The sequence below is a fragment of the Corvus kubaryi genome, unplaced genomic scaffold, assembly GCF_017639235.1.
Source record: "Corvus kubaryi isolate FWS band 111438036 unplaced genomic scaffold, C.kubaryi_AGA036_p1.0 66, whole genome shotgun sequence".
NCBI lineage: Eukaryota > Metazoa > Chordata > Aves > Passeriformes > Corvidae > Corvus > Corvus kubaryi.
Genome location: NW_024582054.1, coordinates 27,095,418 through 27,116,743, shown reverse-complemented (window position 1 = coordinate 27,116,743; position 21,326 = coordinate 27,095,418). Strand labels below are relative to the sequence as shown.

Sequence of the window (21,326 nt, the reverse complement as noted above, 5' to 3'; positions counted from 1 at the left end):
ATTCAGCTCCAAGTGCAGCTATGACAAATCCAACTTGACTGAACTAAGCTTCTTACTCAATTTCCTGGTTATCTTTTTGTTGTGATCATCAAAAATCTTTTAAAAATCCCCATGTATTATATAATCTCTTCCATATTATCTGTCTGAGCTGCCATACTAATGTAAAAATACTGATGGGCCAACTGCCACAAGCATTGAGTTTATTTTTTTGTTTGCATTAAAACTTCAACAGTTAACAGCCTTTTATTTCAGCTTCCCTGTGTTGAGGCATAACCAGTTGGCCTGTGCTGTGTACAGCAGAAGCAATTATTTTCTTCTGGTTTCTCCAACTACCTATTTTATTTTGCTATTTTATTTTCTGCAGAATTGATGGATGAAAGCTAAATAATAACATTGTGTTCACCCACTGCTGCTTTTTAAGTGCATACCCCATCTTCTTCATTGTAATAACATTCTAATAGTGTTTTGAATTATCAAAACTGACCAATAATTATACACTCACGTCCCAGTTATTTTTAGACTGGGTATCATAATACAGGCCTGAGTGCATTTGTTCTACTCTGCTTTAACCTGTTTATTTTGCCTTGAACCATAATACTGAAAGAGTTCACTCAAGTGAATTCCTACACAGCTGTTTTTCAAATGTAAAACAAACTCCTATTACAAAACCACAGAAAACAGATTAACTCATATTTACATTCATTCCTTTATTATCTGATGTCTACATAAATACTTGCTACAATGTCAGGAGCCTTACAAACAGAAATATACAAAATACATTTGGTGCAGCTTATAAGCTAAAAATTGATAAAGCAAACACATCTTCAGCCAGTATCTACCCTCCTCCTGAGGCATCAGAGAAGCAGCACTCCAGCACAGCGCACCAGGGAACTGAGAGGTATCTGTTATTCTAACACATTTTCATTACTCAAAATTACATATTTGCCATGGTGGCCTCCATGGTTACAACAGAAATAGGTTCAAAACTACTGTATAATATCTCTGGCTCTACTAAAAAAAAAAAATAAAGAAAAAAGAAAAATAGGAAAGCCTCAGCTGATAGAGAAGCCAACTTGATAACATTGAAGTTCTAATCATAAATGCTTGTTTTCTCTTCATTTCACACCACTTTCTGCCTTTTTACATAATAAACATGAACCAACCCAGGAAATATTCCCTGATTTTGTCCGCTATATTCAAAGAGATCTCTAAGTCTTTTTATGTTACTTTCTGCACACACTTTAACATTGTTCATCTTGAATGCAAACTATCAAACAAAATGCCTCATACTATTGAAACATTTCTGTTATGTGAAGGGAACTAGTTTGCTCATAAGAAGACTCTTGTTTCATCCTCATCTATTAATTCTTACCTAGAATTGCAATATAAAAGTGGTTATATGTCATTTTATTACACAGTTGTCAATTGACTGTTCCAATTTCTTATTATGTCCAAAGAAATGAAGTTGTATTTACAATACCTGGAAATCAAAATTTTCCTTCAAGTCATCAAGATAATATTCTTCAACTGCAAAAGGTCTGCCTTCCACCTTAAATACACAGACTGGATTCAGACCATTATGAACTGGAAGTGCAAAGTAATCAGCTAATTCTTTAGAGTTGATGGAAGCAGACATCAATATTATCTGTTAAAAAAAAATGTACAGCAAATGTAAAGCATTAATTTTAACACAAATCATCCTGCTACATGGGAATCTCCACTTCCTCTTCATGCTAAATGGTCTAATTCTGGTTACTACAGGTATGCGACCTAACTATATTGAAGATAATCAAACTAAAGGCTTAATGTACCCTAGCTAGCATGTGGAGAAAGGTAAGCACCTGTAAGAGAATGGCTCAGGCTAGAAACCTAGGGCAGGCAACATGGTTAAAGTTCAACCAAAAACATACAGTAATCTTGATAAAGATATCACCACCCAAACCAGAAATGCCATGAAACACAGGACCATCCCCCGTACAAAATGCCAGGAAGGCAAACTAATGAAGTGGGCATTGTACCACTGTGCTCAGCTCCAAAGCACATGTAAAGCACAAGAAACACATGGAGAGGGCAGGCTAAACCATGAAGTTTTCTAACATGATCCTGAAAGAAGAAATTTGAAAGGATGTAATTCTGCAAATATATGAAACCTGTCCCGCTACAGCATGGACTGCCTCATGGCTCAACAGACAGTGGCTCACCTATGTCAGTCTAATGGGCTAAATCTAACCTCCCATGAAGGCTATCAAAACAAAATCCAATCTAAATCTGCAGTTACAGGCAAGGAAAACTCCTCCCCTTCTTCTAGACAATCTTTGTAATCTCGACTCTAATCTGCATGGAATCCTTCCAAAGTAGAAAGAAATGACAGATTCTTAACAGAGTGCCTGAAGGATCACATAACTGAACTAAGAGTTTTATTTACTCCTAAAGCAGAAATTCAACAAGCACATACCACCAACACAGCACATGAACACATCAGAACAGAGGGTAATCAAAGAAGACAGTTCAAGATCAAGCAGTCCAAAACCACTTGTACAGCATGGCTATGTCCCAAGACCCACTAGATGATACCAAAAACTGTTACTAGTCACTATGGAAACTACACTATTTGGTCTGACCCAAGAGAGACACTCTTTAACAGGTTCTCTTTCAACAACCCTATCCCAGTCAGATCAACCTCAGAACAATCCAGTGTCTGCTCTGTGACCTAAAAATAATAATCTGCAGCAGCCATCTGCCAGAAAATCCAGCATAGTTTAATAGTTTAGATAGTTCAGCAGGTAGATCTTGTCCTCAGTACATCAGAATCACTCAACTAACTCCTGTTAGTTGATGTAATGTTGAATCACCTGTGACTTCTGAGGTCTGCAACAATCAAACCAGGAAACAAACAGCTCACATGTATTTCATACCACCCTGAGTTAAAAATGCTTTGTTTCCTCTCTTAAATAGGGATCCTTATACTCTTGTTTCATGAATCCAGGGAGGATTGGAGGAGAACCTTACATTTTCTAAATGAATTTGCCACATCAAAGCTCCCCTTCTCTACAGAAAAGGCAAGAAGTAGGAGACACTGGGCTTAGTATATAAATTCAAACTGAACAGCCCATTCCACTCTGCTAAGGGCCAGCAAGTGAGATCAAGAGTTCACCCTTCTTCGACATAAAGAAAACTCAAAGGGACATCCCCCCAGCTCTCTCAAATACAGGCCTCTCTCAGGTTTGTAGGATATTAAAAAACTGTCATCTGCAGAAACAACTGCAGAGAATAATATAAAGAGAATAAAATTTTTCAGTGACAATTTTGAGACTGAAACGGAACTATAGAGGAAAATGAACAATTTTTCAGGAACCTCAAATGGAAAAATATTTTCTAACAGAAAAGATGACAGGGCCTGTAGGGATCCCTGCCATTGAAACCAACCGGATAATCAGCATCAAGGGCAAACTTCTCACCAATTCAGTTTGATCAAATTATTGCTCTTCTCAGTAGGCAGAGCCAAGTGCTAAAAAAGCCTGAATAGTTTCACATTACTGTCTCTGAATTTAAAGACAAGAGTTTTCTCTAAAATCTAAATCAGCATGAAAAGGGATAAAAAGTGAAAGATGTGAAGTCCACAGCCCTATGCCAGGCCCTAAGCAAAATGAAAGGACACTTTCAGTGACAGCATGTTGGGAAGATCTAAAGACCGAGTTTGGATCAATGTGATGGACTGCACATCAAAACACACATTCCCTTCCAATGGCAACAAAACCACCCAACCTAGACTCTATTTTGAACAGAAAAATTTACATTAAACAACTAAGCACTTAAGAGACATGTAGTCTCACAAAATATCTGCAGTCCCAAATAGGCTAACTCAGTATCTTTCTGTGCAGCTGACTCCATCACGTGTATTTCGTTTCTTACATTTCAAGAGTTCATTACTTTGGGACCCCAAAGACTAAACACGCCATGCTAAATGTCTGCAAACTTGGCTTTAGTACAAAGCAGAATTGCCTTACATGCAGAAAAAAACCTCAGCCATGTTTTACTACCAGTTCTACCCAGAAGTTGCAGTACAGCATTTCTGGTCTTTTACTATTTCTTCAAATATGTTGTCCCACTTGAACAAAAAGGCTCACTTATTTCCAAGAGTTAATGCTACCATTTTAACCAAGGATAAGCACTGCCCTCAATACCCAATATGTAATTCTAGTCAAATATCCATCGTGCAGTTTTTAGCCTTAAGCAGGCTTTAGAAACTAATGCATTTTAACATGAGGGGAAAAAAAGAAGTCTCTCAGAACACATTACAGCAGCCAGGAAAAGAATGCCCCTTAGCTTGCTTACTTATGAGGAGTGGCAAACTAAATAATATTTTAGTAAAAAGTAGTAACATACTAATTGGTTGCAAATTCTTTAGAAATAGGACCCTCATAGATAAAAGACATGCAAAAATTTTCTTGCAAGAAAAAATAGCAGAATTCAGTTTGAACCCACCTTTACAGACTGTGAGTTTGTACACAACAGTTTACGGGTCACCAAGAGCAAGAAATCAATTTCTTCTGTACGCTCATGCACCTGGAAGACATTGTCAAAAAGAGGAGGATGAATTAATGAAAATTAAATCATGGATAATCTCTTACTTTTCTACTCAATTTTATGCCTTATTTTACTAACTTGGAATAACAGTATGTTTTCATAAAAGAAAGCATACCTTTTGAGCCTAGGCATGTTAATAACACCTTGAAATCCCAAGAACAGTCTTCGGATGACTACAGCACCCTTTGTGAAAATCATGTCACTATTAATTTATGAAAATCTAGAATAATGACTAGAGAATCAATCCTGAGCTCTAGCCACTGGTTCTACTAGAGCTGATAGTGACAGATTAGGTCTATGATACAGATGCTGGGTAAATCAACTGTACTGGTAAGATCCCAAATGATCCAGGGACTGTTTTGGTTTGTCTGAAAACTAAGCAAATCAAACAGACGTGCCTCATTCCCAATGGCTGCCAGCTATGATCCAAATACACAACTGCTTTCTAAAACATTAATTTATACCCAATTCTTTATAGATCCTAGCACCTCAGCCTTCTGACTTCTCCTTAGAGTTCAGCAAATACTTCTTCCCAACACTACCCATGATGACCATAACCCTTTCTTGAATTACAGCTTAAATATTTTAAGTGCAGCACCTTTTTCTGGAGTTCAGCCTTCCCAAGTCAATATTCATCTCCTGCAAACTAATTAGCCATTTCTAACATAATATAAAGATAAGATTTATACTCAATACTGTCCCATTACAAAACCAAACTTAGCTAAGGTAGTTTTCAGGCTACCAGTAAGGTCTCATTGTAAGATGTCAAGACTTTTGGTCCTAGTTTCTTTAAGTATGTTCCTAAATGTCTGCAGTACTCTAAGAGAGATGAGACCTGCAATTCTGTCATGGAGAACATTCAATTGTTAAAAACAGTGACTGTGGGCACAAGATCAGAATCTCTGTAGTAGGTGTGGGGGAAAAGCTGGCATATGGCAACAGGAGGGACTAGAATTCTGGCTAGGGAAGCAGAACACACATACAGTCTTCACAGATGAATGCTGCTGAAACCAGTGATACAAGCCAATAGCATCAGTTCAAATTACAGCACCCAAGAAAACAAAGTTTTAAAAACCTCTGCATAAACCCATTCTCCTACGTAAGGGGCCAGAAAACCTCACTCATTAATTTTTGCATGTAATTAATAAATTTTAAAACTAAAGGAATAATAACGCTCTCAGTGTATACACCTTCTATGGTTCAACTTTTGAATCTACATTTAACCTGCATTTCCTTATTAAAGGAAACATTATGGTTTCCAACACTCTGCTAATACACTGGAGTGCTCAAATCTTTTCCAAGACCACTGATATGATTCTTCAGGCCTTGAGGTTTTTTTGTTCTTCTGTCTGTTTAAATGAAGTACTAAATTTCTTCATACAAAAATGTAACTACTTGCCTAATCTTTTCCAGATTTCCAATGTACTATTTAAAGTGCAGTCATGACAGTCTTGTTACTGTAATAGTCTAATGGTACACTAAGTACTGTCTCCCTGATCCTCAAATATCCAAGAATTAAAGTAGCTCTCAGCTACAATACCAGTAATAAGATAAAAAAGAAAAACAGCATTTATAAAAAAATACAAACTAAAACAAAACACAAAAAAACCCCCCCCAAAAACAACCAAAACCAACCCCAACCAAACAACCCCCCTCCAAAGCCCTCCCCTCAAAAATCCCAAACCTGCAAGTCCTCTTCAGTATCACTACACCCCAAGATGTCACACATCTTACATGTGATTTACATTCCTGATTTGTGACCACAAAATTTCACATCTGAATATGATTAACAGTCAAATATTGCTTTCCACATAAAATAAGTATATACATATGTAAAAATACACAAATTACAAGTGTATTTTCTTTAGCTTTTTAGTGAAGTGACAGCAACAATAATGAAATCCACATGAGTGAACTGTACCTACAGCCAGGAGACAGAACTTTCACAGAGATATTTTTCAGGACACACCTGAAGAACAGACTTTGTAATATCCAAGTAAGTGAAAACTAGCTGCCTCCCCCTGACAGGCCTAGCTGGACAGGTTCCTGAATTCCACAAGATGGATTTCAAAAAACATTTCAAGGCACCTGTATCAAATGTTAAGCATTCCCAAAAACCCTCCCCCCACCCTCAGTTCTAAACTTGTTTCTCAAAGGAACGCTGACAAGCCTATTTCAGTTACCTTAGACAACTTATATAAAACATCTTTAAAAGAAAATGTCTGCATTTCTCTTTTCTTGTATGGTAAGAGACAAAAGAGAAGGCTTTCTTAATATGAAAATTAAACTTACTTCCAACAACTTACTTCATCAATGAAAATATGTGTGAACTGAGTGAGACTCCTGGCAGAAACTATTCTCTGAAGAAGAACTCCAGTTGTCATATACAGCAACCTCGTCTCCTTCGTTGAAACGTTCTCTAAACTTAACTAATAGCAGTAAGAAAAATACATACTAGCTGGAAACAGGTATTTAATGTAGTTACAGAAACATGCACCTGAAAGAACTCCCAAAATGAAACACAGTGTAAACCCATCAAATTACTTACTCAAACCTGCACAAGTCTCTGTACAGAAGTGTTATTACCAGAACCAATTAAATGGTTTTTCTTAGGGGTAAATTTTTAAAAAATTTGAAACTCCGAAGTTTTGTGAAGTATCAAAATCCTTTACTGGGGACTTTGGGCAGAGAATTCTTCAAAGGCTTCTAAAGGTACAACCATACACGATTCTTGCCATCGATATGAAGAGCAAGAAGAAGATTTAGCCAAAATGTAGCTACTTACAGGACAGGAAAAGGGAAGAGGTTTAAGTTATCACAGAGACCAGGCAACATATTCCTGAAAGTTCTACAACCCTATGTTAAATAGCAGATTTTTGAATTCTAAAGTACTTCTGTAATTTTAGCTCTCTCACGTGCAACCTGCCCAACGCAGGAAGAGCTGTGACCATTTTTTCGTGTGCAGCTTTACATCAGCCTAGTAGACATATCTTGTGCTCCACCATTTCACTCTGTTTCTGCTCAGCTCACACAAGTGCTGGTGAAACAAACACAGCACATCCACATACACTGTCCTGAAGACAGTCTGGAAGCACCACTTTATATGTCTTGGACACTCACTAGCCTAATGACTCAATTTAGCAATTTTATGACTAATTCAAAGCATCAAAAATCACAACAAAAGCTTTATACAGAAACTACTTTGAAAAAAACATTATACATAACTGTCCTTGTTTTCACTGGGATAGAGCTAATTTCTTCTTAGTAGCTGGTACAGTGCTGTGGTTTTGGGATTTAGTAGGAGGATAATGTTGATAACACACTGCTGTTTTGGTTATTGCTGTTGTGTATAAGATGTGGCACAGAAGAAAGCAGATATGGGTAACAGATGAAGCAGAAGCCTGACGCTGAAGAGCCCATGCAATGAACAACTATCACAGTCAGTTAAAAATCAAACCCCCCAGATCTGAAAACTGTACAAAAATCAGATTTAAAGGTAACAAAGAACACCTAACACACATAAATGGCATCACATGTAGCACATTAGGAAGTAACCTGAAGTTGCAGACCCATGAAGAAGAAGAAAGCTCTATATACATGTCAGCAAACATATACATATTACCTTAAGTGGAAGAAAGAATGGAAGAAACAACAAGAAACAGAATGAAGCACAGAGGAAGAAAAACCCAGCAAATATTCCTCCCAGTAGAGGACTCCAGAAGCAGACAACTCTTCAGGAACATCCCTCCCACTGTCAACACCAGTGCGAACGCACTGGCCTGAGGAACCAGAGCAGCTCATCCAGGGAGTTGTGGCCCAACTAACAATGAAACCACCATTCCCACAGCTTAGTGTGGGTACTGACAAGGAGCTGATCAAAGCACCAGGACCTGTGACAAAAGAGGAAAGTGGCATCAAGTTTACAAACAGAGGGACAGACCGTATCTTGAAGCTGAGTTCAACAAAGCAAAAAGAGGAGACAGATTTAAGAGAAAAACACTAGTTCGAGTTTTTCCACACGTTAGAAAGGAACAACAGGATGTTCACAAAACAACCTAATCATAAATGCATGAAAGTTTTGACAAAGCTGACAGGTAAATGTAGTGAAGTCAGATAGATAAAGTGTGTTATTCAAGGAGTTCAAAGGAAAAATGACAGAATACAGTTCTCCTGCAACAATTCCAGTGATTAATAATGTAGATGTGTCCAATGCAGACAAATATTTCTGTTGGGAGTGCCACCAGGATTTATATCTGTTCAAATTTACAAGTTGATTACAAGCATTTAGCAGGAGACAGATAAAAAATAGCAACTCCACTTAAAAAGCAGATTCTCTAATGTTCCTTTAGTATGCTAGATTTGCTTACAAGCAATCAAGAAAGAATACACAGTACGTTTTAATGCATTTTAAATCACAATTCGAAGGTTTCTCATACCTGGTATCCTACAAATCCACCTAGTGTCCATGATCGCTCCTTGCTAATCCACCTGGCAAGGCTGCTGGCACTAATTTTCCGAGGCTGGGTAACAGCAATGTTGCAGGGCATAGACTGGCTCATGCAATAATCCAAAATATATTGTGGAATCTGTGTGCTCTTTCCACTGCCAGTCGCTCCTTCTACAATCACAACTGAATTGTTCTGTATCAGAGACACTATCTGAAACAATTTTTCAAGAAAACTCGTAAGTCTACAAAACAACTCAAAACAGGGTTTTAAACAGATTAGAAATAACAACAGCTTCCAAGCCACAAGGCAAGTTTCTCCAAAACACTGTGCCATCTTTTCTATCATCTTGTAGGCATCTGGAGATAACTGGAATCCTAAAACACATTAGAAGATCACAGAAAAGAATATGGGCACACACTCACGTACATATTCTACATGAATGCCTATATAAACAGAAAATTTAACAGCAACATTTATTCCTCTAAGAAATTTTATGCAATGGTTTTGTAAAAAACTCGAGTTCTGTACAGCGTTTAAAACAGCAACAGAGGTTTCCTTTTAAAAAACAACAATAACAACACCAAACAAACAAAAAACCCACCCCAAAGCCACAACAAAACATTACTTTCAGATTTATTCCATAGGAGAAAGCACACTGACATTACCTTTTCCCTGTGTTTGGCTGTAGGCATATCCAAATATTTACACTTACTTATTGGTATAGAAGTTGAATCACTTGATTCACACTGAGACAATGAAGTACCTAGGCACAAAAATAACCAAGAGTAACTTACTTCAATAGAGAAAGGGAAAGACCAGCAGGAGATTATGACAACAGTATTCGGAAACCTAACTTCTCCAAAATGTGAACTGCATACTTTAAGTATTAATAGAATTAATATTTTTTAGTATTAGTAAATTGAAGATATTTTGTGTTTATGCAACTGCTGTTTTACTGGAAGGAGCTCCAAGAAACATTGCTTCTATGTGTAAACCACCATCAGTGTAAAGGATGTATACAACTCTACATGTTTTTCTCTTAATTTAAAAAACTGGATTTTTGCAGTTTGCATTACAACTGCCAATTCTACTTGTAAACCTAAGAATTTTTTACAATACTGAAAAAATATGCCTTATTCATATTGAATTGTTGTTCCTCTTGAAGTCTACTGGAGCCACAGTACAAAATAAGCCATTTATTGACAGGAAGACCATTATATTTCTACCACTTAGCAATTAAAATAAATCTGGTTTTAGCACCATGATAACCTTTCAGTGTGATACTACACTCTGCAGTCTCTTGGCAGGAGTTAGTCCCCATTGTCACTGGGTAATACAGGATAAAGACCCTTCAGTGCCAGCGTGAGCTTCTGCTCAGAGGTCTGCAGTTGGTTTGACCATGAAAAACAAAATAACAGGTCTGGAGGTGTAGAAGGGGAAAACCTGGACGAGGCTGTGGTAAACAACAATTCTGCAAGCTACAATTAAACAATTTAGCTAAAAAACCCACAGCATAATGAAATCAAAAGTGGAAATGCTTTCCACTTCAAAAGGGTTTCACCAGGTATTATCGTGAAATGGATACTTACATACAGGCAGTAAAACCTTCTTTTTATGTTGTTATTTCTCTAAGAAATACAGTAGCTAGACAGAACTCTATTATTCTTTTTACAAAGGCAATAATTACTTCAAAATAAAGGCTACAGCCTAAATACTTGACTGCAGTTACAGCTCCCTTTCTTTGGAAAGGTTCTAACAATCTCACACAGCAGTGAAGCAGAAGCAGGCAGAACAGCATCTTATCTCTGTGCCACATTTCAATGTGTTCCAAGCCCCAGATTGTCTCAAAGTGTCAAGGAATACAAATTAAGTTATTCTAACACTAAAAAACAAAGCCCCAAAAGCTGGACAGCTTACTATGACAGTTTAATAATGCACTAAAAAACAGAGTTCTCCTAAAGCCACATTCTGCAACAGGAAAAATTGTTTTACCTGGACTCTGTAATGCAACAGTGAAAGGTGATCACTGCACAAGGATCTACTTTGCACTACTAAACACAAACAAAACCAGAACCTGATAGCACCATCCTTTCAGAATATTAACTGTCATTTAAAATACTTTTGGTCAAGTTTCTAAATATATTCCCCAGAAAAATTCATATATATAGCATTCTGCCACAGCAACTCTGTACAAAGGCTGAGTGGCTTCCCTCTGGCACAAACATGTCACAAGTGAGACATCCATAGCTGTGTGTGATTTGACCAACGCTGGAAGAAACCCCAAGCTGCTAGGGAACAGATCCTAGTGCAAGCAGATTCCTGCTAGAGCAACATAACCTTCCCACTTCTATCCGGTTTTCAGAGAAACAACTGGAATTTCAAAAAGTTAAAATGTTAAAAGAACAAAGTAGCAATTTTAAAATAGTGCTTATAAATAAGGAGGGAGGCACAAAAAATTCAAATGGTAGGATTCATGTAATAACCCTCTGTAATTTAGTACAAACCCCATTGTATCGGTAAGAAATCATTAACCTAAAATTCAATTAAGAATTTTATTTAAAAACCACAAAGGAACAAACCAGAAGTAAAGAAACAGCTGCTAGTATTCATGTACCTGCTGAGAAACAATTTAATTTTGTATATATAATCTTTTTCACTGACGAAACATAACTTTTTTAATACTGCTTTTTATATAACAGTTCTAAGACAGCAATATCTTACCCTCTCCTAAGTACAGGAATTTGTAAAAAAAAAATGATACCAGAAGTAAATGGTGATTCAATGTTAGCCACAATCACCATACAGAGTTTAAGAACTGACGGCCATATAACCATGCTTCAAGTACTACACACTGTGTGGTTTGGGGTTTTTCTCTTCAAGACAGGTCTTCTGTGCTTAAACTGAAAGAAACATTACTGAGTTTGCCTGGGGAACTAATACCATGACAACTGTGAGACTTCTGCCTGGAGAGAGAACAGTTTTGGGCCTCAGCAAACTGGCAACTTGAGATGAACACTGGCATGACCCAAGCAGCAATGAAAATGCCCCACCCTAACAAACTGAGGACAAACTCCACCTGAAATCTATTATGATCCTTAGTAAAAAACGTAACAAAATGAAATTGGGATGGGAAACTTGAGTAACCATCTTAAAAGACCTTAACACTTTCACCTTTATTTTTAACCAACTGTTTTAACCAACTGTTCATGTTCTGAACCATGAAGACCTGCTGCAGAAGAGAACATTTGAACGTACACCCCTATGAAAAGTTCCAAGGTTATTCTACTGATTTAAAAAACCATTCAACTGTGGACTCTATGCCATACAGTGGAACTACCTTCAAACATTTGGGTTTGCTTGGGGTTTTTCTTTTTGATTTTTCCTATCTAATGTGTAATAAATCCACCAATGAGAACTGGTCTTCAGAAAAGCAGGTCATTCCTGCCAATATAGATGCACCTAAAAATTCAGCTACAGGTCTACAGAATTATCAGCAGGAAAAGCACAAACTTTTGATTTTTCAGTTGCTTATACTTTCTGAAAAGCATTATTACGACCAGTACAACTGACCCAACCAGTGCACACCTTCATAAGGCATCATGCTCTAACCTGCACCTTGGATTCTGACATACAGAGAATGCAGTACTCTTCCAACCTGAAAATAGTAAATTGAGGAAGCATGCAACTGCCCCCCATGCTGATTTAGGATAAGCAAAATATTTCAGTGTCTAAGAAGCGTTAGTGCCAGTCCAGAATAAATAATATTAATTTCTCTATCCAGAGTCAGTGCAAAAAAGAAACAGAAAAGTTGGTTATGGGGAAGATGAATTTGCCTGTTCACTTCCTTTTCAAGTGTAGAGACATCAACTGCCATGACTAAAACAGCCTAGTGCCTAGAGCAATTTTTCAGTATCTCAGTAATCACAGCAGATGTACTCCCTCTGGTACCCATTTCCTGAACTGAATTTGAAGAGATCCTTTAACATTAGATTTTTATATTCACCAGTTCTGGGAGAAGAGATTGCACACCTGTATTGCTATCTGCCACTAAGCAAAGTAAATGAGATGCTTACAATATACTTGAAAGTACACGTTAGATGAATCAAATGAGATGCTTACTAAATCATTCATCATTCTTCTGCTGAGCTACCAACACACAAAGTGATTACACTTTGCAAGGAAGCTCATAAGAAAGGAAAGCTACACGTAACAGCCAAAAAGCAAAAGGACTGCCCACAACATGGCGCTACCTGAATTAAACACCAAGTACATGAAGCTGCTGCTGACTGATCCTTGATGAGCTTAATCCAGAGAATTCCTAAGAAAATACTTGTCTGGTGAGACTTCTCTACTGCAATCCTCTTTAATTTGAACATATTTTATATACAGAAGGTTTTGGGGGTGAGGATCTGTCCTACAATTAATCCTCCTGGCATGCATCTTTTCTGAATTCAGTTTCTTATATATCAGAAACAATGTTTAAATTTCTTCTTTCTCTCTGAAAGCAATTACTTCAGGCAGAACCTAGAAGGCCTCCAGGAAGACATCCATTTAATAACATGAAAATCATGAAGACCAAGAACAGAAAAATAATGCTGCCACCCACAAAGCTTCATGAAAATAATGCTGTGTCCTCTAAAGCAAAAAAAAAAAAAAAAAAAAAAAAAGAGAGAACTAAGGATTTTAGATGCTTTCTGAAGCGCAAAACTCTAGTCTGTACAGCTCAAAATTCCCAAATTTGGAAAAAAATATTTTCTACTAGGTGGTTAAAGTGGTAAGTGTCCCATACATCCAGCTCTGGAAGGTTTCTCTCTGCACAACACCCTAGGACCTCACTGAATCAAAAGTGTGTGGAGCCTGGAAGAACCAGTACCAAATGTGAAATGAGCCTGGTGGGCCAGGGAAGAACTGCTAATGCTCTACTTGTTTTGGGTAACAGTTATGACAAAGAATTTTCTTCTGCTTTTATTTAATCACTTCAACTTTCTTTTCACAGCAGTATCATTTCTACCATGTTCTGCAGAAGCAGAACTCTAAATGCAGTTCCCTGATGATCTGTTTCCCCAACACAGAAGCAGATCAGGCATTTCTGTTTGTCCTCTCAGTATAAAAGCATATGCTCTTTCAAAGAAATTGGAAAGCACAAGATTTAAACTCAATAGAATTTCGTCAAGTAACAAGGCACAAGCAGTACAAACACAAGCAGTTTCAGTAACTGCAAGACTTAAAACAGGCTATCAATTTGCACAGAAAATACTGCCTATAGTTAGAACAGCAACTCTGAGAGAAAGAAGCTACAAAAGGGATACCAATTCAGAACCTTCAGAGCAAATCAGTTTCTCATGTCCATGTGAAGGTTATTTCTTGACTACATTTGTACTCAACACAGCTCGACTCACAGGTCCTGGTCTAGATAAATCCTTCATCAATTATGACAATTCTCATGTTCTTGAGGAGAACATACCCTTCCAGATCAACATAGCTGATAGTTACAAATACATCTTGAAACTCTTGAAATCTGAATGATGAGCACACTACATTAAGAGAAGAGCGGCCTCAAATGTGGAACAACATACACATAAACTATGAAATTAACAGTACAATTCTTATGCTACTTATGCTTTTTATTCTACTATCCTAACACAGTATTTCTGAGTCTATCTGTAAGTCAAAGCTAATAGCAGTAAGAACCAGGATTTTCTGAAGTTTTTATGTTATCTAGGTGAGATTTGGCAGCTCAGCCTCAGAACGCCGTAGGAATGTTCCAGTCCTGTCACTATCCAGTTTGCTTAGAGTCTGCCACTGGATCACATACCGTGGGGAGCAGAGCACTGATGAGAGCAGGCAGGCATCAACACTGCACGAACAGCTCCTGAAGCAACTGAGACTCCAGACAATGAGACAGACAAAGAACAGAACAGGGAGAAGGGGGGCAAGGGACTGAGGAAAATATCTAACATATTAATAGTAAGAGATTATGTAATATGCCAATACTTCAGTGGTTTTTTAAGGTTCTTTGCTAACTAGATGCTGTTTCAGTAAGTTACAAGTGGAAGGTGAGAATAAATATTAGAAGGTATAAATTTCAAGGACAAATATTTTAGGGTAGACCAAAAAAAAAAAGGTATTTATAAAATAATGTACTAGGATGACTACACAGAAGTATTTCCTAAAATGCCTAAATTATAATCCTGTTTCTTTTACAGAAGGAACACTGCTAGCATCAGTCCCATCCAAAGTCATGCTAATGACTAGGGCTGCTAAAGTTACTAGTCTATTTTTTAGACAGAATTCTGATTTAATAGGTAAAAGGTATTGAATGAGCTATGGTATTTCCTTGCATTAATCAATACCACTGTATTATTAAAGAAACATCTACAAAACTTAATCAACTTGTTGCTATCTCTCCTTACCTAGCAAAGCACATGAAGGACTAGGGAATACTACATTCCTGAACTACAACATGGGAAGCTCCTTCCAGTCTCTATTCCCCCATTTTCACCTTTTAATACCTCCTCTCCCACAGATTTTATGCAATGTCAAGGGAATAAGAGACAGTATTTTGTGGTTAGGACAGAAGATGAGGCGCACTGCACGTGGTGAACTGGACAAGGGCCCCTACTGCATCTCAGCTGAGGACAGATCCCACAAGCGGCTTCATCAGCCTGAGTTCCAGAGGCCAGAGAATTTGCAGATGCACTGAAGGACAGTAATTTCTAGAAAATTTCTTAATTTGTCACATTTTGGTACGCCAGCAAAGGTATACAGAAAGTATTAAGAGAACGACACACAGACCGATAAAACATAAACGTCCTTTTCTCATGAAATCAGCTACATTAACAAATTTGGAAATTAAGAAGCACAGTAAGAGTTTGAAGCTGAGCTGCCCTGACAAGTGAGTCAGCCTTACACTGCTTTTACCAGAGCTCCTAGAAAAGAAGTGCAATCTAATTTCTCTCTAAAGGCAGCTCAAAGCAACAATCAAGAACATAGCGAAATACAAATAGAAAATGGGAAAACAGAACAAAGGCATGATCTAGTGAGTAGTGTCTTTTTCTTGTAGATTTATTTCAATCACATATCTACATTTACCAATACAACAAGCCAGATGTGTGCACATTTACCTATCCAACAGCATTATACATTGTGGTTTCCAGAGAATGAGGTGTTTACTTTTTAATACCATGCTTTATATATAACAAACTAATGCACATACCTCACTAAGCTAACAAATACATTCATAGTTTTGTTTAGAGAAGGAGATAGGGTAAAGACAACAGGGAGAAAAAGGACGGGTTTATCTGAGTTTGTAATAGGAAGCAAATAATTTAATTTCTTTTTTTACCTGGTTTATAGACATGCTGATCATTTCCAGCTACATTCAGCTCTTGTTCCTCTGCTTGTCTGTATTTTTTAGTATATTCAGTTCCAACGCTCTCTGAGATAGGCAGTCTGAAGAGGAAAGGAATAATAAATCAATAAATGCTTCCTAATCCAAGTCTTTGGTATCTCTGGAAATAACAGCATTATACAGGAAGTTCTCCATGTCATGCAGGAACTACTTCAATGAACAAACTTCAGAAAAAAAAATTAGTCTATGCATTAAGATACTAGCCTGAGGAAAATGCCATACTAAATCTTTTTGTTTAGACTCAAGAAGACTGAGCTCCCAAAATACCATCCTTTAAGTCTTCAATACCGAGAAATTTCTCTTCTAATGAAAGACTACAATTTCTTCTCAACAAAGATAAAATAGCTCCGTTTCATCAATTCTCGCCACATACAATTAGGAAAATACATTTAGTTCTTGCATGATTCCCTGTGGACAGGGGAAGAAGACAGGAGGAAACACAATCATCTCAACTGCTTTTAAGAATAAAATTTTGACTTGAAGCCAAGAAATTATGGTGGTCAGGGAAAAAACCACAATCACCTGATCACTGAATTTTATGGAAATCTATTACACACAAGAAATGTTACTCATGATATAAATGTAATGAAATTAGATTTTAAAAAGTCTCTTCTACATAAACAGTGTGAAGAAATCCACATGAAATTCACTAGAGAATAACATATCATGTAAACAACAATTAACTGTATGGTTATTAAATCACAGATGAACATAGAAACATAGAAGACTTTTGAACACATCAAAAGTAGGGGGTTTTTAAAAAAATACAAACTAGGGGTTGAAATTACAGTTTTGCACATTAACTTAAACGGGGCCCTGTGCCTTTCCTAGACAGCAATTCACTAAGGCACAGCAAAACCGTTTCTGTGTCTTATGAAAGGACAGTGCTGTGGAAGTCTTTATTTCTTGACCCAAAAAACAGGCAACGCTGACTCCAAGGACAATGACACTGAAAGCTACATGAGATTTTTAACATGGCACTATGTCACACAGCCCTCAACAGAGGGAAATACCCATGATTCTGATGCCACAGAGCACCCACCTTCTCTGCCAAGGCAAACTCTGTGCCAGCTTGGCTCTGCTACAGACAATTCACTCAGCCCAGTTCAGAACAGAACACTAAGTACTTATCACCTACTGCTGCCAACACAGTAAGAAATAGCTTCTGATCCAATTTTAACAATATTTTGGGCATAGATCTACAGCAATTTCCCCCAGACCTCAAGTATTTCTTAATGCAAGATTCAGCAGCCACCTGCACAATGGCTACGTGAGCAACAGCTGCCTATTTCCAACACTGGCATAACTCAAACCCTTCTGAAACACTCCTCAAAAGGTCTGAATCTGAGACAATATATACAAAAATTTATATACAGGATATCAGACTGCTTGCAACGTAAGTTCTACCGAGTGTATATCTAACACAAATAAAACCCAAAAATTCAATTACGGTATCAAAGTCAATCAAGCACTCAGTAGCTGAAAATACCATAATGAAGCTTGGCTGCACAATCTCACTTGAGCAGCATTGTATGCACACACTGTACAGATTTTACAGATCTAACCAATTATTTTTTCACTTCCATAAACCTGCAGCCTCACTGAGTGCACTGGACACCCATATGCTGAAAATAAAACCTGGTTATGCAGTAAATGTAACTTTTCCTTAGACTCTCCATGAGAGGAAAAGCTATCCAGTGCAAGCAGTCAGTGCTGTCACAGAGGAGCAGGTATTGCTTGTCAGAGCCCTGAGCAACAGCAAGCAAATCACTGCAATAGAAAACTCCCACTGAGGGGCTAAGGCTGGGAAAGGTGGGACTGTGCACATTGCTTGCAGTTAAGGCCTTGCAGATGCATCAGTATTAAGCAGCAACTGAAATCAGTTAAGGAACAGATAAGGAACAATAATAACTAACTAACTAAATAAATAGACATATTAATTAATTACATCTCCTGGAACTTTAAGACTCTTAAGCATTTCAAAACAGGCTCCCAGAAGTGTGTGTGTGTGTATATATATATATTAATGAGGACAGCATGACCTCAGTCATTTGTGAGAATAGATTTTTTTTTTTTTTTTTAAATATCTGAATATTTTATTTCAAGATTTAGGTTTTCCGTCTTCGGAAAACAGCACGCAGTAAATAAACCTCAGGCTACACAATGAATAAACAAGACATTCAATAGCCAGTCATTAGGAATGAAAATCGCACACTTGACTTACCAAATCAGGCCCCAGTCTTGAGAAAAATAATATGCAACTGGAAAATTACATATGGGAACATGAAATGAACAAATAAGCTTTGCTGTATCATTTATTGATGTTTTAATGCTGTACCTTTCAGCATTAATAAAATTAAAAGCTTACAGAATAACGGGGGGTATTAAGCAAAATGGAAAGAAATCCTTATGAAGCCCCCTGGAGCTCCCCTACATCACCAGAATGATAGACTCCTTCTAAGTAAGCAGTAATATGCCATCAGTGGGAGGTATATATATCATCCTATATACCTGGAGAAAGAAATTTCCCTTAGGTGGAAATCTAATGATTTTAAACAAAATTTGCTGACAGCAAAAGAATAACAAGATTCAGAAATTCAAATCAATTCCAGGCTAGAGAACGGCTATGCTAATGAAGGCACTTTTCTGGATTCTACTTATGAATCCCCTGTCTGTTCCATACACCAGTTATTTCTTCCCCATTTCTATTCTTCCTGACAGTGAAAACCTGCCTTTGGTACACCTGCCATGTTACAGTACCTATTCCCTAGGCTTTCCAGTTTCCAGCCTTTTCAGCTGCACATACAAAACAGCCAAAATTCTACCAAATTAAGAAGCAATAAAAAGCATTTTTGTGACTAACACAATCACTGAAATTTCAAGTCACAAACTGAAGGAAATGCAGGAGATTTTAAAATGAGGGGCAAGGAAGAAAAACCAGAATATTTAAAAAGTAGGTGAACTTGATCTTATGCATATCAAGGGTGTATTTCTTTCTCTAAAGGAGCCAGATTTCTATGGCTGAACTTGCAACCATGTGACACTGTTCACCCAAAGTGGACAAAGGCAAACAAAGTTATAAAGTGCTGAGAACACAATCAGTCAGTGACTTCACTCAACAAGTAACTCTTGCTACATCCTCAGATCTACCCATGAAGGTGTGTACATTTCAAGACCTACCTATTTTCAGAAACACTCTCAGAAGTAGCAGACAGAACTTTGAGCCTGACAAGCAGTGGCTGGCAAGACCCCTTCCATCCAGGCAAAGAGGTGCACTCCTCTGCTTGGAAAAGAATTAACACTGTCTTACGAGGTAACAGGATTCTTTCCTCACTTCGTATCATGTGGTTTAACTACGGTAGCATTTTTCTGAAATATGAGTAATCTTGGTACACATGCCCAGTCAAACTAATTTTGAACATTTGATTGAAACAAGGTATTTTTAAACACAAAATTAAATACAAGCTGCCACTTCAGGGGAATTACTAGAAGGGAAACACAGTTTGACACCAAAAATTGTTGACACATTTGATTGTAAATGCTTTCAAATACACTGAGGGTGCCTTTCTTTAAACAAATTCAGCTAGAGAAAGGTCTTTCTTTTCTTCAAGCTATAGAATGACCTCTAATAAATCAACAAGGCCATAAGAGAGTATACTGAGTAAATAATTGTATTTGAGCTCTTGAAGTAATAACCACCAAAGCATTTTTTGCATACATTCAAGTTAGAATCAACAGCCCAATCTCAACCATAACTATGACAGGTAATTTGTTTGGCCCTTTCTGATGACATAAATTAACTACAATGCCAATGCCTACACTGAACACAGTTAATGCTTCTGGAAGAAATGCTTAAAAAAAGCTTTATTAAACTAACAGAGATATGTAATCTTATTCCCTGAAAAAAAATAAACATTGCTTACGCAGCACACCTGACTGTATGAAAAAAATATCCAAGCATGCAATGAAATTCCAAGGATTAAGATGCTTGCTTATCCAATTTCAAAAAAATTTCTATTAACCACCTAATTTCAGGGTAGAAGCTCCTATTCAAGGCCATATAACTACTAGAATATGTCCATCTTAGAGACAAAACTGAAACATCAAAGTCTTCTGGGATTGCGTTTTTAAAAAGTCTTATACATGAACTTTCTACTCATTTATGTTCTGCCTCATTTAACACAAAAATCATATGCACATGGGACTAGGAGTTGAACATAAAACTAGTGTCATCCATTTCACAGATGACAAGAGAACGACTGCCTCAAGTCATGGCTTCTGTCACGCACACGAACTGCCTACCTATTTACAGATCTTTGGGGAGGGGGGAAATCACTTGAAAAAAACACTTAACCTTGTAACATACAGAGCAGTATTTTGCCGTACAATTTTAGTAAGATATATACAGTAGACTGTTTCAAAGCTTCTCTTCTGAAACTAAAGTAATGTGACACTTTACATAACTGAACATTTGCCATGACAGCAAATAACCTTCCACTGGGTTTACTGAAGGACATATTAAAAATTACTTTCCTTTTAATTGGAAGTTGGTTTTCTATACAAAAGATCAGTCCTACCTGCAGAAATACACTAACTTCAATGAAATCACGTACTGTCATTCAAAAGCCATGTTTCAGCCACAAAAACGGACTGAATTAATAGAATTCAGAATAAATGTAACCTATTAAAAACTAAAATACAGATTTCACAAAGTCACTATATATTATTTCAAGAATCTATGAATCAGTAAGGTGCAGAGGTTTTTCCCAGTAAGAGAGCTGTTCTAAAATGTAATTTGCTAGATTTAGTGACAAAGTCTTCATATATAAGCATTTTAAAAGGCTTGCACTGCTCTTACTCACAGGTGTTAATTCAGATTG

The 21,326-nt window shown here is 37.2% G+C and overlaps 1 protein-coding gene across 6 annotated transcripts in view; it reads right to left on the bottom strand.

The window, feature by feature from the left end:
* TDRD9 (tudor domain containing 9) overlaps positions 1 to 21,326 on the bottom strand; it is a 70,093-nt gene that overhangs the window by 35,239 nt on the left and 13,528 nt on the right. For 5 of the 6 annotated variants that reach the window (XM_042047730.1, XM_042047732.1, XM_042047729.1 and 2 more), the window contains exons 2-7: positions 16,381 to 16,487; positions 9,701 to 9,798; positions 9,024 to 9,245; positions 6,894 to 7,016; positions 4,486 to 4,566; positions 1,481 to 1,645 (exon numbers count right to left, since the gene is read on the bottom strand). In XM_042047730.1, coding sequence (XP_041903664.1) covers positions 1,481 to 1,645; positions 4,486 to 4,566; positions 6,894 to 7,016; positions 9,024 to 9,245; positions 9,701 to 9,798; positions 16,381 to 16,487 — 796 coding nt within the window. The remainder of the gene's footprint in view (positions 1 to 1,480; positions 1,646 to 4,485; positions 4,567 to 6,893; positions 7,017 to 9,023; positions 9,246 to 9,700; positions 9,799 to 16,380; positions 16,488 to 21,326) is intronic. The other variant, XM_042047733.1, reaches the window with a different exon arrangement.